Source organism: Lagenorhynchus albirostris, chromosome 10, assembly GCF_949774975.1.
Source record: "Lagenorhynchus albirostris chromosome 10, mLagAlb1.1, whole genome shotgun sequence".
Taxonomy (NCBI): domain Eukaryota; kingdom Metazoa; phylum Chordata; class Mammalia; order Artiodactyla; family Delphinidae; genus Lagenorhynchus; species Lagenorhynchus albirostris.
The window spans coordinates 72,079,294-72,105,123 of NC_083104.1; the positions used below are offsets into that span (position 1 = coordinate 72,079,294).

The following is a 25,830-nucleotide window of genomic DNA, read 5'->3' on the forward strand; positions in this document are numbered from 1 at the left end:
CCCCTTTTAGGGACCCTTGGAAGCTCTGCTGACCAAGGGGCTAGGGCCTCACCTCCTACATACCCAGCTACCCCATCATGGCAGCACAAGGTTGCCCCACTTGGTCCTTGAGCACCAATATGTAAGTCCCAGAGCCACGGAGTCAGTGACCTCTGAATGGATGGCAGCCCCTCCCCCCAGGCACTGGGCCAGACAGGCAGGGATCCCTGGAGACCTGGGTGGCCTGGGAGGGCCCAATCCTGGGCCAGCCCCTGAGGGCTGGATTCTGGCTGCAGGCTCTCTGCTCATCAGTCAGTCTACTCCCGCCTCCAGAGTCCAAGGGTCCAAGTGGTGGGCAGTTTGAGCTGTGCTGGGCACTACAGAGGGAGTCCGTGCTGGAGAAGGTTGGTAGGTGGGCAGCATGGGATTCGAGGAGCTGCTACACAAGGTGGGAGGCTTTGGGCCCTTCCAGCTGCGGAATGTGGCACTGCTGGCCCTGCCCCGTGTGCTGCTGCCCATGCACTTCCTCCTGCCCATCTTCCTGGCTGCTGTACCAGCCCACCGCTGTGCCCTGCCTGGAGTCCCTGCCAACTTCAGTCACCAGGACGAGTGGCTGGAGGCCCACCTGCCCCGGGAGCCTGATGGCAGGCTCAGCTCCTGCCTCCTCTTCACCCATCTCCAGGCCCTCCCCAACACCACGCTGTGGGGAGGGGGGCAGAGCCCTGGGGAGCAGCTGGAGGGTGAGCCCTCCACAGTGCCCTGCCCTCAGGGCTGGGAGTACGACCACTCGGAATTCTCCTCCACCATTGCAACTGAGGTACCCGAGCTGGGAGGTTGGGGGACATGCGAGTGGATGGGCCTGCCATTGCCTTGGGTGATTACCATGTGGGCATTAGACACATTACTTTGCCATTTAGAGTCTCAGCTTACCAATCTGTAGATGGGATCTATAAATTCAAAGTACTGAGCTTCGTTCCTGGCTTGTAGTAAAGCCCCTGTGTGAGAGCTGCTATCATTAACTGGGAGGTGATTAGGGCAGGTGAGGGCTAAGATGGCTCTAGGGAGCTGGGGCAGAGATTTGAGAAGGGTGTCTCTGTACTAAGAGGTGGAGAAACAATAGAGGACTCCTCCCTCTTCCTTTTTTCCGGGCCCCAGGTCTAGAATTTGCATAATCCATCTAGAGGAGTGCAGGTGGGGGCAGAGTCTCTCTGGGAAGGAGCAGAACTGTTGTCAGGGTCAAGGCCTTCTATGGGAAGACACTGAGGCTGCAGAATTGGGGAGGGGCAAAGTTTTCCACCACCCCCCCCCCAAGCTGGGGTGAATAGTTGGGGGCTATCTGACATGGAGGTACCAGGATGGCACAGTTGACCTCAGAAGAACCTGGGGTCTAGGAGAAGAGGGATTGGTACCAGCTGGAGAGGGCCCTGTGCCCATAGGAGGCCCCTCCCTGCCTGTCCCTGCAGTGGGACCTGGTGTGTGAGCAGAAAGGCCTGAACAGAGCCACTTCCACCTTCTTCTTCGCCGGTGTGCTGGTGGGGGCCGTGGCCTTCGGATACCTGTCTGACAGGTGGGGTGAGGTAGGGGGGCCAATAAGGGTGTGGGGTGGGGAACTCTTTCCACTAGCTGGGGTATGGGCCTAGTATACCTCTGTCTTGGGACTTCCCTTCTACAGGGCACTGACCCTGCGTGACCCCTGTGCAGGTTTGGGCGGCGCCGTCTGCTGCTCGTGGCCTATGTGAGTTCCCTGGTGCTGGGCCTGGCATCTGCAGCCTCAGTCAGCTATACCATGTTTGCCATCACTCGCACCCTCACTGGCACGGCTCTGGCTGGCTTCACCATCATCGTGATGCCACTGGGTGAGGCAGGCAAAGGACGGGTAGGGCCTAGAAGACTGCAGGGAGGCAGTTGTCAAGGGTGAGACTGAGCCCCTCTGGCCCTTGCTAACTGTCTTCCTGTCTCCAACTGCGCCCTGGGTCCAGAGCTGGAGTGGCTGGACGTGGGACACCGTACTGTGGCAGGTGTCCTGAGCAGCACCTTCTGGACAGGGGGTGTGATGCTGTTGGCACTGGTCGGCTACCTGATACGGGACTGGCGATGGCTTCTGCTGGCTGTCACCCTGCCTTGTGCCCCAGGCATCCTCAGCATCTGGTGAGACCTGGGGGTAGCTGGGGAGTGGGAGATACAGGAGGCCAGAGACAGAATTAATCAGAGGCTGAGATTCGAAGACAGACTGAGAGATGAAGAGAAACTGTCAGTGACCAACAGAGAGAAAGAGAGACAGAGATCAATACAAAGAAGATGGCACCAGGCATGTGAAGCAGAGAAACAGGGAACAAAATATAGAGAGATAGAGACGGAATGACAGAGACAGAACCACTGAGAGACAGTGAGAAACCAGGACCGAAAGGCAGACTCAGAGGCACAGATAGAGATGAACACATGAGTGACAGAAGAGACAGAGCCAAGCACAGACAGGCTGGCACCCTGGAGGGGTGGGGGTGGCGGCCAAGCCAGCACAGGGGTAGGGAGTCCAAGCAGGAGGTGGGGGGCTGGGTGAGGTGGGCATTTCATTGCCTCCCCAAAGTGAACTGGTTTTGGATGATCCCTGTGGGTATGTCTGTATGTCTGTCTCTCTTCCATCCTATGCCCTCTTGTCACCTGCGGGTGAAGTGGGTAGCTGGTCCTGGGGGCTGAGGTTTTGGGAGCAAGACCAATTCAGTTGAGTAGAGAAGGGACTCCCAGGCTGTGGAGGACCTAGGCCTGGGCAAGGAAGAGTGGGAAGAGGTGGCTTTGAAATTGGGCCTTAAGGGATGAATAATAGTTCATCAGGTGAGGAGGGCTTGGGAAGAGAACACATTCCAGGCTGAGGGGACTGTGTGGGGAAGAGTCTGGAAACTGACAGCCTGTGGTGTGCCCAGGAGGGAGATGTGGCTTAGGGTGCTCTGACTGAAGGGCCTCCTCCTGCCCCCCAGGTGGGTGCCTGAGTCTGCACGCTGGCTTCTGACCCAGGGCCGTGTGGAAGAGGCCCACAGGTACCTGCTCCGCTGTGCCAGGCTCAATGGGCGGCCTCTGGGTGAGGACGGCCTGAGCCAGGAGGTGAGAGTGAATGTATGTGTGAGTGCATGCAAGTACGTGTGTGTGTGTGTGTGTGTGTGTGTGTGTGTGCCCTGTGTCAAGGGTCCCCTTCCTGGGATCCACTCTGTGTGCAAGAAAAGCTCCTGGCCCCCAATGGAGTGTTCCAAACTCTTCAGGATGTCCTACTGGCCCTGGTGGGCCACACCCTTGACTCAGGACCCACCTACTCAGCTCCCACGTGCATCCCCTCCCCCACTACTGCAGAAGAGAAGGATGGAAACCCAGGGAGAACAAGGTGCCTTGTTCAGGCCACATAGCCAACTCCGAGGTCACAAACTCTCCTCCTTCCCCACCAGGCTCTGAGCAAAGTGGCTGCTGCGGAGCGGGTGGTCCGAACACCCTCATACCTAGACCTGTTCCGGACTCCAAGGCTGCGACACATCTCATTGTGCTGCATGGTGGTGTGGTGAGGCGGGGGCTGACCTGGGCCTGGTGGGGTGGGGGAGGGGCACACTCCACTGGTGCTGAGTGTGAGAGGACAAGGGACAAGTGAAACTGTAACTGCGGATGGCAGGAGGATCCGCCTCTAGGGGGGAAGGGGGCTCTGGGAGGTCAGGATGGAGCAGGCATCAGAGACACGTGGGGTTAAATTCAGGCTCTGCCACCTCCTTACTGTGAGCCCTTTGACAGGTCACTTAACACTCTGAGCCTCAGTGCCTCTTCTGTACAACCGGACGCTATTAGTTCCTATCTCACAGGGTTGCTGTGAAGATTAGGTAAAGGTGCTTGGGCTACTGGCATGTGCTGCACACTCAGAAGGGATTATGGGGACACGGAAGACCGTGGGCAGCGGGCTCCGAAGGTGGGGGAGACGGTCCCTCTAAAATGCCAAGGCTCCTGAGAAGAGAGGACAAGGGGGCGCGAAGGAGGACCCCTGAGTGGCATCGCGACCCCCCTCAGGTTTGGCGTGAACTTTTCCTATTACGGCGTGAGCCTGGATGTGTCGGGACTGGGGCTGAACGTGTACCAGACGCAGCTGCTCTTCGGGGCCGTGGAGCTGCCCTCCAAGCTGCTGGTCTACCTGTCGGTGCGCCACGCTGGACGCCGCCTCACGCTGGCAGGAACGCTGCTCGGCGCCGCCCTCGCCTTGGGCTTCAGGCTGTTGGTGTCCTCCGGTGAGCCCCGCCCAAGCCCCGCCCATTCACGTAGGCCCCGCCTTCTGGCCGAGAAAACCCCGCCCCCCACCGCCACCCGGCTCTTTCCCGGAAGCCCCGACTCAAAGCCAGTTAAGTCTGGCCCTCTCCGGAGGCTCCACCTCCTATCCTGGGAGAACCTCTGTTCTGCAAGGCCTCGTCACTGCCTGAACCCCTTTTCCTCCAGAGGTGAAGTCCTGGAGCACCGCCCTGGCGGTGATGGGGAAAGGTTTTTCTGAAGCTGCCTTCACCACTGCCTACCTTTTCACGTCGGAGTTGTACCCTACCGTGCTCAGGTGAGGGGTCCCAGGCAAGCCACCTGGAGGGAGGGCTTGTTAGTCACAACTCTTATCAACACGCCTACATACACACACTGCACCCCAGTCCCTGTCGCCCATTCCTTACAGAGCTAATCAGAGCTGTTTGTGTTTGCCTAAGTCTGGGAGGAGGTGGGGCATTTAATCTTCTTTACTAAGTGACCTTGAGCAAGGTCAGACAACTTTTCTGGGCCTCCTTTAAAAGAAAACAGTCGCAAAAGGCCCCATCTGGGGCTTCCCTGGTGGCACAGTGGTTGAGAGTCCGCCTGCCGATGCAGGGGACACGGGTTCGTGCCCCGGTCTGGGAAGATCCCACATGCCGCGGAGCGGCTGGGCCTGTGAGCCATGGCCGCTGAGCCTGCGCGTCTGGAGCCTGTGCTCCGCAAGGGGAGAGGCCACAACAGTGAGAGGCCCGCATACTGCAAAAAAAAAAAAAAAAAAAGCCCCATCTGTCCATCCCATCCTACTCAACACAGCCTAAGCAGAACTGCCCTTGGGGGTTGTCTCTGGACATAAGGCCCTGGCCCTTTCAGGTAGCTATTGACAGGTGGGGAGGAGATGGGTAGGCAGCTGGGCATGTTTAGAAAGCCTTGTGTCTCCTGTAACATGGCAGGGTCTGTTCCAGCTGCTGACCCTTTCCTTTCACGCTACCCTTTCCCCATCCTCTTTCTGATGACTTGTTTTTTTCCTTCAGTAATACCTGATTGGTACTATCAGAATGGGGGCCCATCCTCTGGTGGGTGCTGGCTTGGGGGCCTCTGGCCTAGGGGTGGGTGGGAAGACCACCTGAAAGAAGACTCAGCTTTCTTAGCTGTCTGGGGAGAAGGGGGCACCAGGCCCTGCCAGCCCAGAAAGGGAGCCCCATGAGGCATGACCGCAAGTAGACCGCAACCCCCTCCTCCATCCTCTCTCTCTGAGCAGACAGACAGGGATGGGGCTGACTGCACTGGTGGGCCGACTGGGGGGCTCTTTGGCCCCACTGGCAGCCTTGCTGGACGGAGTATGGCTGTCACTGCCCAAGCTCGCTTATGGGGGGATCGCCCTGCTGGCTGCCTGCACTGCCCTCCTGCTACCAGAGACAAAGCAGGCACAACTACCAGAGACCATCCAAGACGTGGAGAGGAAGAGGTGTGTGCACAGGACTGTATCTGTGTGAGCACATGCATGTGGGTATGGGTGCTGAGGTACCTGACACCTTAGGTAAGATTCAGAGAGGAAGACATGTCTGCACATGTGTGTCTGGTACGTGTATGCAAGTGTGCATGGGTGTGTGACCTGAGGTATGTAAACTGCGTGTATAGAGGTGTAAATGAGTCCATACCTGTGTGTGTGTCCAGGAAGAAGAGGATGTGTACACACACTCAGGTATGCCTACATGTCAGGGATGTGTCAAGCATGTGTGGGAGTCACTTGTGGGAGTACATGTGTTTGTATATCAAGAGCTGGGGGGAGCCCTAGGCCAGCCCTATGGGGCAGGCTGGGGTGGTAGGCTGGGAGGATAAACCCCACCATTGCTCATGACTCCTTCCTCCTCAGTGCCCCATCCAACCCTCAGGAGGAAGAGATGCCCATGAAGCAGGTCCAGGACTGAATGGAATCAGGGGCAGGCCCTCCATGGAAGTTCTGCAGCAGGGGCTGGGAGAACAGAAGGGCAGGCCCTCTGACCAGGGCTGGGGGCAGTGAGCCCCCTGTCCAGGGCTGGAGTTGCCCCCTCTCTGTGCTCATCCAGCCTTGACTATTTGGCCTCCAGCAACAGAGCAACTTCCCAGAATGCAGTGGGCTGCTGAGAATTCTGGCACCCCTCTCATGGCTGGGGGGATTCTGTAAATAAAGGTGCCCCTTGGGTTAGGGCAACAGTGAGGAGCTGTGGGATGAGCCCTGGATGGGAAGCCACTGAGTCTGGCCCTGGGTTCTGGTCCCAGCTTTGTCACTGATTTCTGGGTGACCTTGGGCATGTGGCTTTCCCTCTCTGGGTCTGTCTGGTCATCTCTCAAATGGATAATGAAGCCTCTTAGCAGACCTCGCCGCAGGATCTATCTGCTCTCATGCTCAAATGAGATGCTGAATAAGGTGCTTCCTCTAGAGATGGTGCTAAAGAAAGAACTGTCCTATGACAACTTCTGGTACCAACAAGGCTGGTGGGCATGCTGTCCACTGCGTGGTGCTGGGAGCTGCCCAGTGCCAGAGCCAGGGGACCAGGAGAACAGAGCTCTTTGTTCCCATGGCTGGCTTTGCTACCTCCCAGTCACTTTGCAGGGTAATGCATCCCCACACCCCTACACTCCCCACCCTCCAACCCACTGTCTAGGCCTCATGCCCAAAGAAGAGTTGAAGGCATGGGAGCCAACATTTTATTGGAGAAGCCAAAATAAACACAAGTTTTATGAGTACCTTGAAGTTACAGAATTTGCTGGATCAAGGGATTGGGAAGACCAAGACACTAACCTTCAAATGGGGTGGCCTATGTTGCCTGACCAGATAGGAATGGGAAAGGGAGGAGTTGGCAGAGAAAGTGTAGACTCTGGTCTACCATGGAGCCTAGGCCCAGGCTGCCAGAATCACACCTTCTCGCACCCTCGTGGGACTAGAGAATTCTGTAGCTTCCATTGGACCATGGAGAGGATGATGGGAGGCCTGAGTTAGGGTGACCTCTGCTATGAGCATCTCATTTGATCTCCACGGGGTCATAGATGTAGCAGCCCACATCACCAATGTTCACACCTGAGGGAGAGAGCCGCATCACCAAGGGCCTTGGGGCTGGGGAGGGTGCTGGGCTGAAGGCTGGAGGGAATTGGGAGGGGTCTGGGGTGTGTTTGACCACAGGGGAAGTTGTCCACACATCCCCACAGACCCACATGCCATACTTTAGGCCCATTGTCTGGGGTGGGGCTGCCCACCTTTGGGGCCAAACAGGTAGCCATAGCAGGGGATGTGGCAGTAGGGGACGCCGTCATGCTGGGACACAGAGAGAAAGAGAGACATCTCAGCTTGGCTCTTTTCCCATCTCCAGCCTCCCTCCTCCCAGCATAATCACCCACCCCTGCCCTGCTCACCTCAGCGTGACTCCCAGCAGTCAGGGTCTTCCGGCACCGCTGGCACCTCAGACAGGGTCGGTGCCAATTTCTGCCCAAAGACATCACCTTCTCAGCTGGTGGGGGAGAGATGGTAGTTCAAGGGGCAGGGCAGGGAGACCCACTTGCCTTGTACCACCTCCCTGCCCTTTGATGCCCATCCTGCACCCCTCTCTCCTAGCTTTCTGTTGTCACTTACCGAAATAGACGGGTTCCTTACAGCCAGGGCACAGCGAGGTCTCCCCAGTGAACGTCTTCGTGTGGGGAGGGCCTTTAAGGGGAAGAGGCCCCCGCTAGGGCTGAGGTGGAGGCCAGGCCTAAACAGGACCCATCAGCCCTGCCCTGCATATGGCACTGTCCTCTTCCAAAAGCCATGCTCATCCCAGAGCCTCCCACCCTCATGGACATGAGCCTGCCTTCCTCAGGCAGAGCTGAGTCCCCTCTGACTCCACTTCCTGCCCCATCCCTACCTGCAGGAGGGACCACCTGCTTCCTTCTCATCCTCCCAGGGGCTCAGGTGCCCACCAGCCCAACCCCGTCAGCAACTCAATCCTCAGGAAACCTGAGCTGATATAGGAGCTGGCCAGGGCAGGGGTGTCAGGTGTTGGGGAGCACAATGTCACTGCCCTCTCCAGGGGATGGAGGAAGGAACAGGGAGAGGGGAGAAGTGGAAGAATGTGAGGGGCTGGCCCATCTCAATGACCCCTTACTCTAGGTCATTCCTTCCATGGCCCTGGCCTGGGAGGGGCCTGAGTTCCAGGCCAGCTTTGCCTCTGACTAGCTGTGTGACTGCACAAGGTCATTTGCCCTCTACAGACCTCAGTTTTCTCACCCGTAAAATGGGGGTGATAATGCCACCTGCCCGATTTACCTCTTACTCAGCAGCTGACAGGAGGAAACATCAAAAAAGGGGCCACAGAGAAGAGAAGTCTTTGCCATGAACAAAGTTGTAGGAATGTGAAGCAAAGGACTAGGTGGGATACTGCCACCTGGTCCCCATCCCCTGTTCCATCCTGGGGAAGGGTCAGGAGGAGGAGTAGCTGGGGCTCGATCTCACTTACTTTTCTTGCCCTGGGGGAGGCCAGTCCTGGGCCTGGGGGGGCTGAAGCTGCTGGGGCTAAGAGGAGTAGCGCTGGCAGGGGTGGGGGTGGGGCAATTGTAGAGGTAGGAGCCCACACCACCAATGTTCACCCCTGCAGAGAGAAGAGGGGAGGTCAGGCTTGAGCCTCCAGCTCCCAGCCACACGGAGGGTTCTGCTGTCCCCTGGCCCCTTCCAGGCTGGTACTTACCCCTGGGTCCAAAGAGAGCCCCATAGCATGGCTTGTGGCAATACGGCCTTCCGTTGTGCTAGGCACAAGCAGAGGGAAGAGGACTGCTTAGGGCCCAAGGGGGCTCTCCTGTGCCCCACAGGCTTTTCCCCAGGACAGGCTGCCAGGTGTGTCTGTCTACTGGCCTGGGCTGCGGGGGCTGGGAGCAGTGATGGGTGGGCTGGCATGCCAGAACTGCCATTGTGGTCAGGGAGACAGGGAAAGAGCAGCTCAGGAAGCAGTGCTGCTTCCCTCCCCCACCTGACGAAAGGCATGGGATCCACCAGCACAATTCAGGCTCCCCACATGCTGGCTGGTGTGGTGCCTATTGGGTAGGTGATCTTGGGAGTTGGCTGCTGAGGTTGCCTTTGGTGGGCCAATGGGGCTGAAACCGGGGGCTGGTGACTCGGCGACAGTGACAGACACAAGGCTGTGCACCCCAGCCCGGCCTCACCTCTGCATGCCCTCCTGGGGACAGGACGCTGTGGCAGTGCTCACATTTCAGACAGAATGGGTGCCAGTTCTTGCCCAGGGAGCTCACCTTCTCTGCTGTGGGGGACAAGGTGCAACCGGGCAGAGCCAGTCCAAGCACAAGGCGCCCTCCTTTCCCCCCTGTTCCCCCCCCACCGTGATTCCTAGAGACGATGGGGAGTGTCTCCGGGAGGCCAGTTCCATCCCGCCCGAGTGCTGTGCGCCCCATAGGTGGAAAAGGGGGCTGGGACCACACCGTGGCCAGCTCCTTGCGTCCTCATGGAGCCCAAAGGCTCTCACTCGCCCCGTCTTCTCCCCTTCCTCCGCCCAGGCCTCACCAAAGAAAACGGGTTGCTGGCAACGTGGGCAGGTCCAGCTCATGGCTCCGCTCTGAGCAGCCGGCGCCGCACACTGCACACTGTGGTCAAGTCCTCCGGGGTTCAGTTCCCGCCCCCTTCGCTGGCCCCTCCCATGGCTCAGCCTTGAGCCTCTTTGGGCTGAATCCGCTGCTCCTCTGTTCCCACTGGCTGCCAGAAATTTAGAACCACTCCACCTGGGGAACGCAGGCAAATTTGCTGTTACTTCCAAACACTGAAGTATCGGACCGGTGGACAGGAGAGAAGATCCTGAAGCTAGACTGGGAGGGGAGGGAGTAATGAAGACGCCTGGAAGGGTGGCACTAGTTCCTGGCTTGGTACAGAGAGGAAAACTGTTCAGAGTGTAAACGCCATGAAAACACCATTATTTCCCCAAAGCGAGGAGTTAGGCATTCTTTGAAATGGTTTCATTCCGCTTTCTCCGTGGCAGATAGTTAAGAGCTACGGAATCTGGAGCCCATCTCTGTTACTTACTCATTCTTTGGCTTCAGGCAAATTACTTAACCTCCCTCTGCCTCCGTTTTCTTATCTGTACAATGAGTAAAGTAATAAGTTTCTCCCTCATAGGACTGTGGTGAGAATTAGATAAGTTAATACTTGCAAAGTGCCCAAACAGCACATGGCACCTAAATGCTATAAAAGCAGTAACTATCATTATGATGGATCCCATAGTGAACCCAAAACTCAGTTTGGAAGCCCCCAAACGGGGTCTGCATGCTATGGTTTGCTCATAAAATTATAATGCTTATTTATTAAATTTAAAAGTATAATTCAGACACCAATTACATATTCCTAATTTGGTTTAAGATGTTTTAATATTTGTTAAAAGTAGCTCAGCAATGCTTCAAAGGACACTTCAAGAAACATAAACCCACAGAATGAAAGAAAATATTTGCAAACATATATCTGATAAGGGTCTAGTAATCAGAATATAGAAAGGATTTTTACAACTCAACAATAAAAAGACAACCCAATTAAAAAATGGGAAAAGAATTTGAATAGAGATTTTTCCAAAGAAGATATACAAAGGTCAACAAACACATGAAAAGATGCTCAGCATCATTTGTCATTAGGGAAATGAAAATCAGTAACACAATGAGGTAATATTATACACCTACTAGAATGGCTATAATAAAGAGTGTTAGTGAGGACGTGGCAAAATTGGATCCCTCATACAATGCTGATGAGAATGTAAAATGTGTAGCCCTTCGAAAAATAGTCCGGCAATTCCTCAAAGAGTTAAAACTTAGAGTTACCATATGACCAAGCAGTTGCACTCCTAGGTGCAACTGTCCACACACACACACACAAAGCATATGTCCACACAAAAACTTGAAATGAATATTCATAGTATTGTTATTCACAACAGCCAAAAGATGGAAAAACCCAAAGCCCATCAACTGATGAATGGATGAATAAAATGTGGTCTATCTATAATAACGTATTATTTGGCCATAAAAAGGAATGAAGTACTGATGCATGCTACAACATGAATGGATCACAAAAACATTTCATTAAGTGAAAGAAGCCGGACACATAACACCACATATTGTATGATTCCATTTATATGAAATGTCCAAAAAAGGTAAATCCATAATGACAGAAAGTAGATTAGTGGTTGCTAGGGGTTTAGGGGAGGGACAATTGGGAGTATCTACTAATGAGGACCAAGTCTCCTTACAGGAGAAATGAAAATGATCTGGCATTAGTGGTGATATTTGCACAACCTTGTGAATATACTAAAAGTCATAGCTTTGTATACTTTAAAAAGGTGAAACTTATGGTATGTGGATTATGTTTTAATAATTATGCCTGAAGGGAACTTTTTTAAAAAAATGTAGCTCAGTGGACTTCCCTGGTGGTCCAGTGGTTAAGACTCCACACTTCCAATGCATGCGCCATCAGTTCAATCCCTGGTCAGGGAAGTTCCTCATGCTGTGAGGTGTGGCCCCCCCCGCCCCCCAAAATAAAAAAACGACAACAAGAAAAGGTAGCTCAGCAAATGAGGGGCAGAAGAGAGGCCTTGATTACTTTGTGCCAGGGCCCCAGCAGAGGAGAAAATTCCTCGATGAAGTATCATGGTGAAATGAAGAGTTTTCCGGGAATAAGTTCCTGTGTTTTGTCAAGTCAGTTCAGAAATGGCTGAATGAGGCGTGCACTAACCCCATCACTGGGTTGCAGCGCTGTGCCCTGCTAGGTGAAAGGAGTCCTATCTGTGTCTTAGGAGTTGGAGATCCTCTCTGGACTTCAATCCCCTCAGATGGGCAATGGGGATGGGACTGGTGTCTCTGAACTTCTGCTTAACACTCCTGTTTCCTCACTTGTCTCCATGAGTACTTTTTGCTTCTAACAACACTTGCTTTATCCTCCTTGATGACTTCTGAAGGTGGAAGGCTTGCACATTGTGAAATGAACTTTTCTACACTTTCTCATTATTTGTTTGTTTTGGGGAACATTTCAAGATCCTTAGTGTTATAACTGTTTCTGGAAGGGATTCTTCTTTAACGAACTTGAAAAGTACTAGTTTTAGTTTCCACTGTTATTTTACTCTCGTGTTTCTGCCTCTCATGTGTTTCTTCTTCAAGACGGCAGCTCAAGTTTCACTGCCTTTTGCTCTCTAAGGCTCACACGAAGAAGGTCCACATTAGGAGGCTGGGAGGACTTCACTGTTGTATTTATTCTTGGACAAGCTGCCTCCTTTAGGAAGGCTAACTTCATCTGTCCAAGGATCTATCCTCAGAATTTCCAGGCCACATCAAATAATCCTTTTCTAAGGTTCCCCACCTCTATCTGCATTCAATCGCCTTGTGCCCATGCCTCAGCCTCTTAGTTGGGTCATCTTTACCCTGGCATCCAGCACAGGGCCCCATATAAAGAAACAAGGACTGAAGTGCTTTACTCCTCTCCATCTTCTGTGGCCTTCCAATATTGCATGGCCACAACAAACACAGTATGCCTCATCTTTTCTATTTCAGTGCTTATGAAAGACTAGTTGAGGCTCCTCGTTTTCAAATATTTGCCATCTATTTACAGGTACAACAAATCACAGTATTCCACTCTTCTTCCTTGCCTGGCTTCCATTATTCTGACTCTAACCCAAGAGTCTTTTTTTTTTTTTTTGCGGTACGCGGGCTTCTCACTGTTGTGGCCTCTCCCGTGGCGGAGCAACAGGCTCCAGACGCGCAGGCTCAGCGGCCATGGCTCACGGTCCCAGCCGCTCCGCGGCATGTGGACCAGGGCACGAACCCGTGTCCCCTGAATCGGCAGGCAGACTCTCGACCACTGCGCCACCAGGGAAGCCCCTAACCCAAAAGTCTTTGTAAAGAATGTTAACAAGGGGCTTCCTTGGTGGCGCAGTGGTCGAGAGTCTGCCTGCCGATTCAGGGGACACGGGTTCGTGCCCCGGTCCGGGAAGATCCCACATGCCGTGGAGCGGCTGGGCCCCTGAGCCATAGCCGCTGAGCCTGCGCGTCCGGAGCCTGTGCTTCGCAATGGGAGAGGCCACAACAGTGAGAGGCCCGCGTACCAAAAAAAAAAAGAATGTTAACAGGGAGAATTAACATCTTTTTAGGAATGTGTTTGCAGTCACTAACAGTGGCTGTTTTGAATACTTTGTGTGACTAAAACTTCTAAAATGATGTTTTAACAAATACCACAAATGGATAAGTCCAGTTGAGTGTAAGTATTGCCTACTCAGTTGAGAGGGTGTAGTTTATATTATCTCTTATAAGAGGCAGACCCCTCTTTCATAAAGATAACTATTCCCTTGGTGCCCCACCCCACTTTTTTCCTGCACAGACCTCTGTCACGGTATCTGTAATGTTGTGTTACACTTATTTACTTTTCTAACTTTCTTCAGTTAACAGGATTGATTGAGACTTACTTATCTGTGTATCTATAGTATCAAGTATAGTGGCGGTGCTCAGTAAATGATAGTTACTACTACTACTACTATTATTAAAATCTTCCACTAACACTCTTCATGTTTTTATTGTCAGGTACATATATGTTTTAGATTGTTGTATTTTCTTGATGAATTGACCCTTTTATTGTTGTTCTTAGGCTGAAGAAACAAGCTTTTCAACTCTAGGTGAGTGGTAGTGGGAGATAATGGCCTTAAATACCTGGAGGACTGTCACATGGAAGAGGCATTAGGGGTACTACCGAGACCCCTGGATAGAAGCCACAGGGAAGCAGATTTGGATTCAGTCCACAAAAAGAACCTTCTAATAGAGCCAAATATGCAGTGACTGCTTCAGAAAGTAGTGAGCTTCCTGTCTCTGGATGTTATAAGTAATGCCGGAGAACAAACCAACTAATTGTCATTGTTGCAGAAGGAATGCAAGCAGCATATACAGACAGATCTTTAAGGTTTCTTCACAACTTGACGATGTATTATTTTGTGATTCCATTCCCCAAGAGAGTTTGAAATCTGTGTTAGCAAGAGAGCATTGCTAAAATAGTGACAGCTACCACCTATGGAATGCCAGTCATAGGCGTTATTATTTCTGATCCTACAAAACCTGATGAAGGATTTAAACATTACATTACCAACTGTACAGAAAAGGAAAGTGGCTTGGAGAGGTTAAGAAATGGTTCAACACCATACAGACCCTCATGCGTTGTGACTCTTGAACTCATACTTTTTCTACTTGATGTTCCTAAGCATGGTTTCTGCTAAGCTACCCATGTGTTTCAGTCTGAAAGGATACTACTCTTGTCTGTACAGCATCTCTGTACTAATTGATAAGAAGGCCTATCCACGTAAATAATGGGTTGAGATACAAGAGGCAGGGAAATGTCATTAAAACTTTTCCATGGCTTCTCGGTACCCTCAAGATAAAGTTTTTAACTTGGCTCTAGGACCCTCCACCTTTCCAGTCTTCTAAGTCATTTCTCCTGTTGCCTCAACCTCTGTAATTACAGTAAATGAGCTTCTTAAATCTGCCAAGTTCTTTCCTGCCTCGGGGCCTTTGCAAAAGCTATCTTTTTTCTGGGAACTTGCTTCTCCAATATCTTCACCTCACTAATCCTGCTCCCTCCCCTCACCTATTCAATACCAGGTTATTGGCCCCAGGCACTCCCTCCTATAGCATCTTGTGCTGGGGGTAAAGGGGGTACAATCTATGACAGCTGTGTTTTCCCTGCCTGAGTGCTGAACCAAATGAGGGAAAAAGTCAAATGGAGACCCCATGATAAAAGCTGAGTTTGTAGCTTAGTGGGAGGGTAAAATAGGTCTGCCAACTTCCCACCCACCTCCCCTGCCACATTCTAGGCTTTGTGTACCTCATTACTCTGTGAGCCCTATGAGGGCAGGGACCAGGACTATTCTGCCAACCACTGCATATGCTTCCAATGCCTTGCTCAATCTCTAGCACATGGTGCTCAATAAAAATTTGTTGGTGAATGAATGTTAAATTTTGCACACAAGTCTCCCTCAAGTGTGAGTAGATGAGGACCAGTGGGAGAGATGTGCGATTACGAGTGGACTGGTAGGGGTTGAGAGTTTTGTTATAACAAAAGCCCTGGAGCAAGGGGAGCTCAGTTGTCTAGGAGTAGACTCAGGAGTTTGTTTCTTAATATACATGAGGATCAGCATGTATGATGCAAAATGGAATACGCTTTAAACTGATCCTGATTATAAATACTAGGAGACTAATACAGTAAAAAGAACTGAAAATTTGCTTTGGCAGCAAATCAGTCCCACTTTACAGCCATTCACAAGAACTTACTAATTAAGCCTAATTAGCATGTAGCACAATTATGCCTATCATTAAATATATGGCAAGAGAGAGAATGAGGGAAAAGTGTTGTGTAAACTGTAAAGCACCTTACAAATATGGCTGCTATCATGTGTCAGGTTGGCACTGCAGTGAGTTTTGATTATAACTATAAATTCCACTCATTTTATACCTTTGTAGATTTGTTCAAGTACATGGCCATATGCTTGTCACTTTAAGGCATTATCAAAATTTGTATCTATGGATGACTCTTAAAAGGTTTCACTCAGTTCTGTATGTTAATGAAAAATCAGTCTTACCTCTTTATTGTTGTGTTTCTCAACCTTTATTACCCATAACCCTTGTGCTTTCTCACTCCATGTTTTGAATATCCCCTACAACTAGTTTTACTTTCTATAGTTTATGAACAAAAAATAAAAATAGAAACATACACACAAAACAAAACCAGACTGAAATGCTTTCTTAAAATACACTAATCCTCCCACCTGTAGATAATTGCTGCTGTATAATCACACATTATTTATGGCTCTTGCAAGAGTCTGTCCGATATTGCCCTTGTTTCCCAGCATCAACTTGCCATCATATGAACCTGTTGAGAGCACTCTGTATTAGCTACTTGTGGTTAGCTGCTTAGGGCTATTGAGTGAGCTACATTTTGTGATTCAGTGGTATCAGCTGGACTAATTCAGAATCAAGACTGCTGGAAAGGACTTTTTGCCCCTTCACCATGTGTGCCTTCAACCTATGCTTGTGAAGATATCAACAACAGCTTTAAATGATGGTTTTCCATGCAAAGATGGATTTGGGCTCTCAAGTATCACTTGGGAATGTGTATTTCATCTGAAAGTATATTTTAGAAAATGACCTCCAAATAATTTGCAGCATGAAAAATGTATCCATATTCTGGAAACTGAGAGAAGAATAAGAGTGAAACTTGGTGGTCAGCTTACTTATAAATCTGATAGATGGTGACAGTGCTCCTTGGTGGAAACTACCAGCAACTTCCTCATCTTCTTACTAAGGTCTGGGGGGTAATTTTTTTTTACAATATACAAGAATAGTCCTTCCATGTCACGAGACTATGTAATAAGACTAAAAACAGTTTAATCTTATGAATTCAGACAAATGCAAATGCTTACCTTTTTATAGAGGAGTCTTTCGGTTCCTCTATGAAGCTCAAGGTCACAGAATCAGAAGCCATGTTCTAGCCTCTTCCCAACTCCAAAACGATTGGGCTTTTTCTCTTCTTCTCCTGAGCTTTTGGAACAGGCAGAACTGTAAGATCTTTATTTCTAATCTCTTACTACCCCATACCCTCACCACCAAAAAAAGGGCAGCAATTACTAGTATCTTAGTGGGGATAAGAACCTGAGCACCATCTTTTGATAAAAAGCCACAAAGAGGGAAGGCTACAAACAAAGGCGGCACTGAATCTTCGCAGCTCTATAGGGGACATTTTATTTTCTACTTAGAAAGCATTTCCTTTGGAGAACTTCATCTTCCCCCACTGCACATTAATTCAACTTAGTCTAGATTCCTCTTTAGGGTAGACCCTGTCTTCCCAGGGTGAGCTTATGACCAGGGCCTGGTCTGGATACTTCATCCACCTGGTCACAGTAATTGTTCAGAGAGAGAAATGTGGCCCAAGTCACACTAATCAACATACTCCCTGAGATTTTTTTGGTGCTATAAGGAAAGATACACCTCATTTTCTAGACAGAGGCCTATAAGAACCATGGCAGCTTGAGCCTGCAGGTGCTAACTTGCATCTGAGTGGAGAGAAAATAAGAAGTTAAGCAGAGCTGAGGAAATGGGGAACAAAGAGTGCTGATGACATCTCTGACCTCCTGGATCTAATTCTGACTCGGTTTCCCAATTACCAAACCACAAATTACCACCTATTCATTTTTTTTCTTAAGCTTGTGTGAGTTTAGTTTCTGTTACAACCAAAAGAATCCTAATTAATACAATATGTATCTTTATACAGACAGAAGTGCTTCTTCTTGTGTTTAAGAATTACATCACGTTGTGTAAAGTTCTGAAACCGTAGGTAGTTTTATACACACATTTTCTTTTTTTTTTTTTTTTTCAGTACGCGGGCCTCTCACTGTTGTGGCCTCTCCCATTGCGGAGCACAGGCTCCGGACACGCAGGCTCAGCGGCCATGGCTCACGGGCCCAGCCACTCCGCGGCACGTGGGATCTTCCCGGACCAGGGCACGAACCCACGTCCCCTGCATCGGCAGGCGGACTCTCAACCACTGCGCCACCAGGGAAGCCCAATATACACACATTTTCTTAATGCATGATTTTCAGGATAACGTTGTAAGAAAAAGACTAGAAAATAATATGTAAGAAATGGATTTTAGACAAGTAATCCAATTAAAAATGGGCAAAGGATTTGGACAGTTCTCCAAAGAAGATATACAAATGGCCAATAAGCACATGAAGAGATGCTTGACATCATTAGTCATTAAAGAAATGCAAACCAAAACCATAAGGAGATACCACTTCATACCCACTAGGATGGCTATAATTAAAAAAGAAAAACAGAAAATAACAAGTGTTGGAAAGATGTGGAAAAAATGAAACCCTCACATTCCTGGTAGGAATATAAAGTGGTACAGCTGCTGTGGAAAACAGTTTGTTTGACAGCTCCTCAAAAAGCAACATATTGTAATGTCACAGAAATGGCACCGCAGAGATCTCCAAGAATCAGTTCCTCCACTAAAGCTATCATTAAGCTGGCAAAAACTGACAGAATCAACTTTTTCAGAACTCTGGAATCTAATAAAAAACTTATAATGGAGTCCAACCAGTGGTGTGCTTAATGAAAAAAGCAGCTGCAAAATTTCAGTAACAAAGCATTGTAGCATTTTTGCTTACCCATCTAACATCCCCCATTCCGCAGCTTGGAGGTGGCCATTGGGACAGCAGCCCATATTCCTGGTGTGGCTTGCGGGTGCCAGGGGAAGATAATATGCACCTTGTTCTCAAAAGATTGTAGCTGTGAATCTTGCCCTGTCTAGCGGTTCCCTGAGGAATCTGTGCTGAGGCTGACCTTGTTTTGCCCCCCTCAAGCTGAAGCAGCTTTCAAAGCATCCATTGAAAGCATTTAAAGACATATACTACCAGTGGCTGCATACAGAAAGAAACAGCGAATGGAACAAGCATCAGACGGATCTAAAAGTCTGGAAAGGAGGAGTCTGAGGAGGAAGATACATGGGGAAATAAGAACTCTGAAGGGCTACCGTGTGTATGGGGAAATCCAGCATGTAAAGTATATGCCCAGAGACAGATGAGAGTTCAGAAAAGACCTGAGAGGACCCTAGGCTTGCACCTTTGGCTGAACTTTGGGTTCCAGGCAGCCAGGAGGTGAAGGCCAAGGCAGAGTTTTAGGCAGATTGGCTTAGCATTAAAGTGGTGCCCCAGGTCAGTGTCTGCAAAGACCAAGAGAAGTGGGGTTTTTGTCTGTTTGTTTTTGTTCATTTTTTCATTCCAGGCATTTAAGGAAATCTCTGTCAGGTCACTGACTGCTGAGATACTGGAACAGAGATTTAAGGACCAAACACAAGCATACAGTCTTAGCAAAAATAGTTTGGAAAAGTCAGTAAACAAATGATGACTACAGACTTCAATAATCAACAACAGCAAAACTTGGGAGGGGGATCTGACTCCCAGATTGACACATCATAATATTCAAAATGTCCAGTTTTAAACAAAAAATCACAAGGTATAAAAAGAATAAAGTATTGTTCATTCACAGGAAAAAAGAATTTTATAGAAACCATCACCAAGGAAGCCCAGACACTGGACTTATTAGACAAATATTTTAAATCAAATATTGACATAATTGAAGGGGAAATAGACAGTTCTACGATAACAGTTGGAGATTCCAATACTCCAATAATGAATAGAACATCTAGACAGAAGTTCACTAAGGAAATAGACGACTTGAACAATACTAAATTAACTAGATCTAACAGACATACAGAATGTCTGTAGACATACAGACATACAGACATTTATCCCCAAACAGCAGAATACACAATCTTCTTAAGCTCACATAAAACATTCTCCAGGATAGATCGTATGTTAGGCCACAAAGCAAGTCTTTGTACATTTAAAAAGATTAAAATCACACAAAGGATCGTCTCCAACCACAATGGAATAAAGCTAAAAATCAATAACAGGAGGAAAACTGGAAAATTCACAAAATGTGGAAATTAAACAACACACTCTTAAAGAACCAATGGGTCAAAGAAAGATTCAAGAGAGAAATTATAAAATACTTTGAGATGTGTGAAAATAAAAACACAATATATCAAAATGTATGGGGTGCAGTGAAAACAGTGCTCAGAGGGAAACTATAGCTGTAAACATTTTTAAAAAGAAGATCTCAAATCAACAACCTAACTTTTACACCTTGAGGAACTAGAAAAAAACGGAGCTAACAAAAGCAAGTGAAAAGACAACCTACAGAATGGGAGAAAATATTTGAAAATATCTGGTAAAGATCTAGTATCTAGAATATATAAAGAATTCTTGGGGCTTCCCTGGTGGTGCAGTGGTTGAGAGTCCGCCTGCCGATGCAGGGGACACGGGTTCGTGCCCCGGTCTGGGAAGATCGCACGTGCCGTGGAGCGGCTTGGCCCATGAGCCATGGCTGCTGAGCCTGCGCGTCTGGAGCCTGTGCTCCGCAACGGGAGAGGCCACAACGGTGAGAGGCCCACGTACCGCAAAAAAAAAAAAAAAAAAAAAAAAGAATTCTTATAATTCTACAACAAAAAGGCAAACAACCCAATTAAAAAATGGAAAAGGACTTCACTAGACATTTTTCCAAAAAAGATACAAAATGGCCAAAAAGCACATGAAGAGATGCTCAATATCATTAGTCATCAGAACCACATTAGTAAATCAAAACCACAATGAAATATTGGGATGGTTATAATATATGAAAAAGGAAATTAAGTATTATGAATATGGAGAAACTGGAACCATCATACATTTTACTGGAAGGGATGTAAAATGATTCTGGTGCTGTGGAAAACAGTTTGGTGGTTCCTCAAAATGTTAAACATAGAATAACCATATGACCCAGAAATTCCACTTCTAGGTATATACTGAAAAGAACTGAAAACAAGTACTCAAACAAATACTTATGCATGAATGTTCATAGCATACTAGGCATAATATCCAAAAGGTGGAAACAACCCAAATGTCTATCAATGAATTAATGGATCAATAAATTGTGGTATACACAGACAATGGAATATTACTTAGCCATAAAAAGTAATGGAATACCTATACTTGCTATAGCACGGATGAACCTCAGAAACATTCTTCTAAGTGAAAGCAGATAGAAAAGGTCACTGATTGTATGACTCCATTTATATGAAATATCCAGAATATGTAAATCCACAGAGACAGAAGGAAGACTGGTGATTGCCAGGGTCTGTGGGGAGGTAGGAATGGGAACTAACTGCATAAGGGACACAGGGTTTTATTTTGTGGTGGTGAAAATGTTTTACAACTAGACAAAGGGTTCGGTGGCACAACACTGTGAATGTACTAAATGCCACTGAACTGTTCACTTTAAAGTGGCTAACTTTATGTTATGTGAATTTCAGCTCCATAAAACAAAAACAAAAAGCACCTGAGATAGCAGTTATATTTCAGGAAAGTAGTGACTGCAAGAGAACAGGAGAGGGGCTTCAGGGCTGTTGGTCACATTCCATTTTTTGATTTGGGTGTTGGTTACCCGAAGTGTTACACAAACTGTTCACTGTGTGAAAAGTATTGAGCTTAACACTTGTGTGTGCTTTTGTTTTGTAATATGTACCTTATACTTTAATACAAAATTATATTTTTAAAAAAGTTAAGAGTTGTCATGACCCAGTACATACCCAAGAGAATTGAAAAGTATGTCCACACAAATACTTGTACACAAATGTTCACAGCAGCATAATAGCAAAAAAGTGGAAATAATCCAAATGTTTACCAACCAATGGATAAACAAAATGTGTTTATATCTATACAGTGGAATATTATTCAACTACAAACAATGAAGTGCTGATACATGGTACAACATGGATGAATCTTGAAAATGTTAAGTGAAAGAAGCCAAACACGAAAGACCACATATTATATGACCCCAGAATTGTCCAGAATAGGTAAATTCATAGAGACATAAAGCAGACTGATGATTGCTGGTGGCTTTGGGGTAATTGGGAATGTCTGCTAATTGCGGTTTTTAAGTGGGGTGATGGAAATATTCTGGAATTAGATAACAGTGATTGTTGCACAATCTTCAACACGATCTTCTTGTACACACTTTAAAATGATTAATCTTATGTGAAATTTAATGTTATATGAATTATATTTCAATAAAAAAGTAGATTTTAAATATTTAATCATTCATAATGTATGTGAACTCTAGCATATCAAATTTTAAAAGTCCAAGGGGAAAAATATTATTCTAAAAAATATTTCCTTTCCCTCTGCCCATGCCCTAGATCAGCACATCTCAAAGGTGGACTCCAGACATTACTGAAGAAGGGAGGTGTAAGCAGCAAACCACAGGCTGGTAGGTAGGTGAGTCACATTTAGGAATAAAAGCTGTGACCAACACCCTTGATTGTCCCTGAGCAGAGGAATGTGGTAGCTGATGAGAAACAGATCTTGGACTGGAGCAAGGGAGAGAAAGTAGTGGTGACAAAGTGTTGGCAGCCCTGGCACCAGGCTGCTTTCCATTGCTTCATCCACAGTGTCATGCCTGAGGAATGAGTAGTCATTAACTGATATAAGCTCAGCAAAAAGAGGTCCTGAGATACTTTTTACCCCTTACTTCTTCCTTCTTATTCTATCGATGGCTTTGATTGTATATTATGCAGTTCTTTATATTTATAGTGTTATGAGTAGTCCCAAAAGTTACCCAAACCACAGATTTATTTGGGCAGTAAAGCAGACCTCCAGGACTCTAAAAGTGCCAGCATTTACAAATCAGAAATAAAACTAGGTTAACAGTTTTAAGGGTAAATTTGGAGTTGGGGCAGCTCAGATTTAAATAAATCTCAGAGTTTAAAGGACTTAAAGGTCAGGTTCTCATCCTCACTGTGTTCCCGAGCCCAGTTCCAAAGCACAAAAGGGCGTAAAAGAAACACCTACTGGCTTTTTAGATGAACAGAGAGTAAGGTGTTTCCTTGGTATTTTGAAATGCTTGCCTGTTTCTGTGTACCAAAAGTTCTACTGTGTGTAGAAGAGGTAGTAAGACTGAATGGAAACTGCAAGACAGCTGTCTTGAAGTCTGAAATCCCAGAATTTTTCAAACACATCCTTTGTGATTGTCCCCCCTTCCCTGAGACTCCTTTGTCTATTTATACCCCACTCCTCTAAGGACATACCCAATTTTTACCCTGATTCTTGTATGGACCAGGTAGGAAGGCTAAAGCCAAGATAGGAGATGTTCTACTAGCTGGGAGCATTGGGCTCAGGGCCCAGGAGGGATGAGAAGATCTGAATTCCACAGCTTTAACGTGAGTATCGTGGCACAAAATGAGAGATGGAAGTTAGGAGATAATTTGAGATGAGGAGTGGAAAGTTTAAAATATACACCTTCTATGCCTATCCTCATCTTGTTCCTCCTCTACCGGTACAAAGATATAGACATACATAAATAACATATTCGCTCACCCAACTCACCATTTCCTGGCAGCTAAAATAACAGAGCCTTCTCCATAACCCATTCCTGCCCCAGCAACCATACCCACCTTCTGGAAGTCAGACCCTAGAGGTGACTGCCCATTGGCCCCAAGGGTACTCATCATTTCTGTGGCTTCTATCCCTGTCTCCCTGGGGCAAAAATGTCTTCTGCAGTCCTTCCTTCTAGAAATATGAAGACTTCTGCAATTGCTCCTGAAAAGAAAGGAAGATAGGTGGGTTAGAGTCGGTAAATGTCATCATAATCATCCTTATGTAGGTATACCGGCTATGGGAGGGCTGGATTGAACTTTAGGAGGGGCAAAGTATCGGAGAGATGAAAGAAAACAGTACCAGAATATGCTTGATTTAATTTTTTTGCTATCTTCTTCTACTGTAACGTAACTCTGTCTCTATATTTGGCCGCGCTGTGTGGCATGCGGGATCCTAGTTCCCCAACCAGGGATAGAACCCCTGCCCCCTGCAGTGGAAGCGCGGAGTCCTAACCCCTGGACCGCCAGGGAAGTCCCTCTGTCTCTTTTTTTACTCTGCTCTTTCACTTCTCTTAAACATGCTCATTTCCCTTGTTTTCTACAAAACACTTTTCTTGCCTGATGCTCCATGAGTGGAAGGAGTAAAAGCCTGTAAAGCTTTCAATCAATACATCTAGATATGAGTTATCTTCTGTCTTTCTGCATGCAACAAAGACTTTGTGGTATCTTTTGTGTACCTGCATTAAAGTAAGCTTTGTGAAGACAGGTATCTTGATTTATATAATGTCCAAGTGCTTGTACAGCATGAATGGAAATGCATAACCAGCTCCACAGAGGTAGGAGCCAGAGAAAGGGAAGAGGAGGAGAGGAAGATGAGTGGTATTCTTGAATGTATGTAACGTAGCCTTGATGGGAGTAGAGGAATTTAGGAAATCTTGAGGGAAAAGCAGCAAGACCTATTTGTAATAATGGAAAACTGATGTGAGGAGGGGAGACAGAGATGCACTGAGTGGGAAGAGACACAACTTTAAAAAAAACCACTGTTTTTTAATACATAAAAGTATACAGAAGAGAAAAAAAACCTGGTCTGTAATTCCACATCACCAGATAACCCCTACTGACATAAAAATTTCCTATATGTGTGTGTACATATTTTATGTGTATAAAATATTTGTATTTTATATAAAATGCATTTTCATGGTCTGAATATTCAAACAAAAAGGATAAAAAATAAAGAGTGAAAGCATCACTCCTTCCTCTTCCAAAGGCAACTTTTTTTGGTTAATTTTTTGGTTTCCTTCCAGAAATAAAACTGATGGCTTGATTTACAGTTTTGATGACATGACGAGGATGCTGGGCCATGAAAAGTTGAATTACTCCTTCAGCTACATCAGAGGGATTTGGGGTTTAATTTACTTCAACATGCCTATGAAATCTGGCTGGAAGGAGAAAGGGAGCCATCTGAAAATCAGAGTCCCCAAAGCCTTTTACTGCTAACTCTAAAGTCAGTGTACCCCTACCCTTCCTATCCTGTTTTTCTTCTAGGAGCTTCAGGGGCAATGTGTCCCCCTCCTGGCCTGGCACCACTATTCCAAATGCTGTTGAAATGAAGGGGCCACAGGCAGCCTTGATATGCACTCACTGCTATAGACAGTGCCTTGTATACAAAGATCTAGGACAGAAGCAAGAGGACAGTTGGCTTCTGCAGTATTAAGCACCCAGCAAATACAATCAGCAATTTACAGCTTTTACTCACTTATAAATTGCTAAGTATTCACAGTTAATTAAAAAAATAGCTACTATTACCACACTGATTCTTTTAATGAATTTTTATTGAGCACTCTTAATGTGCCAGGCAACAGTGCACTGTGAATACAATGATGAAAAAACAGTACGCAAAGACAGACTTCCTGCTTTCGAGAGTTTATAATCTAGTTGGGGGGGGATGGGTGGGAAGGACGCACATATTAATCAAAGAAACACATAAATGTAAAAGTACAACCACATTAAGTGCTACAATGAAAATGCACATGGTCCTTTGAAAGTGTATAAGGGTTTTTTCGTTAAAAATTAGACATTATTGTAAAATTAAACTCTAAAAGAAGAAATGTGCTCACAATCCCAAACTATTTTCATTTGTCCATATTCTCACAGAATTGTCAATGAATGAAGAGCTTGCTTAGGTTCTCATCCCGGGCTTGGTAGGTAAGCGCTGTGAAAGTGAGAACCAGGGCTTTGGAATATGTATTTTCTAAAAACCCCACCTCACTTAGTTCCATAATTTATATGCTGTCTCCATGATCCCACCTCCAGCTTTTTTTTTTTTTATAACACACTTAATGTCCCTACTGGATTCCTGTATCCTATACATCCAAACCCCCCATTCCCACTTCCCCATTCTTTTTCAGTCCCTTAACCTGGCAGTCTGATAAATGGACATATGCTCTGGCATGCTTTACTACCAAAACATTAGCTAACTTTTTGACTTGTTTTAGAGAGATGGAGTGGCATAGCGTAAAATGGGTATACTTAGCAGAAAGGTCACTAAGAGTATTATGTGTCCTGAAGCTAGCTGTGAAGAAAGAGGTTTATAAAGCAAGAGGCCTCCA

At 47.2% G+C, this 25,830-nt stretch overlaps 2 protein-coding genes across 3 annotated transcripts; one reads left to right on the top strand and one right to left on the bottom strand.

Annotated features, from left to right (window-relative positions):
* The first annotated feature begins 400 nt into the window (after positions 1-400).
* SLC22A7 (solute carrier family 22 member 7) lies at positions 401-6,155 on the top strand. 2 transcript variants are annotated; one of them, XM_060164195.1, is made up of 10 exons: positions 401-796; positions 1,419-1,546; positions 1,681-1,835; positions 1,959-2,127; positions 2,952-3,075; positions 3,411-3,520; positions 4,015-4,229; positions 4,435-4,543; positions 5,486-5,692; positions 6,101-6,155. In XM_060164195.1, the coding sequence occupies exons 1-10, from the start codon at positions 401-403 to the stop codon at positions 6,153-6,155; spliced, it is 1,668 nt and encodes a 555-aa protein (XP_060020178.1). The 2 variants fall into 2 exon arrangements, with proteins under 2 accessions (XP_060020178.1, XP_060020179.1); XM_060164196.1 differs by having other exon boundaries at positions 1,443-1,546.
* A 759-nt stretch (positions 6,156-6,914) lies between these two features.
* CRIP3 (cysteine rich protein 3) lies at positions 6,915-23,405 on the bottom strand. Its single transcript, XM_060164197.1, has 10 exons — positions 23,300-23,405; positions 16,671-16,783; positions 9,752-9,966; positions 9,397-9,491; positions 8,925-8,982; positions 8,697-8,828; positions 7,835-7,906; positions 7,618-7,712; positions 7,462-7,519; positions 6,915-7,285 (listed from the first exon to the last, which is right to left on the bottom strand). Exons 2-10 carry the CDS (start codon positions 16,730-16,732, stop codon positions 7,230-7,232), a joined length of 843 nt encoding a protein of 280 aa, XP_060020180.1. The 5' UTR covers positions 16,733-16,783; positions 23,300-23,405; the 3' UTR covers positions 6,915-7,229.
* Between the last annotated feature and the right edge of the window lie 2,425 nt (positions 23,406-25,830).

Excerpts from the sequence above, each read along its gene's own strand:
- SLC22A7 (XM_060164195.1), top strand. The coding sequence starts at position 401 with ATGGGATTCGAGGAGCTGCTACACAAGGTGGGAGGCTTTGGGCCCTTC. Across the intron at positions 4,230-4,434 it reads CAGGCTGTTGGTGTCCTCCG|AGGTGAAGTCCTGGAGCACC; the intron begins GTGAGCCCCGCC and ends CTTTTCCTCCAG. Across the intron at positions 5,693-6,100 it reads CAAGACGTGGAGAGGAAGAG|TGCCCCATCCAACCCTCAGG; the intron begins GTGTGTGCACAG and ends CTTCCTCCTCAG.
- CRIP3 (XM_060164197.1), bottom strand. The coding sequence starts at position 16,732 with ATGGCTTCTGATTCTGTGACCTTGAGCTTCATAGAGGAACCGAAAGAC. Across the intron at positions 7,520-7,617 it reads CTGCTGGGAGTCACGCTGAG|CATGACGGCGTCCCCTACTG; the intron begins GTGAGCAGGGCA and ends TCTGTGTCCCAG. Across the intron at positions 7,286-7,461 it reads CTACCTGTTTGGCCCCAAAG|GTGTGAACATTGGTGATGTG; the intron begins GTGGGCAGCCCC and ends TCTCTCCCTCAG.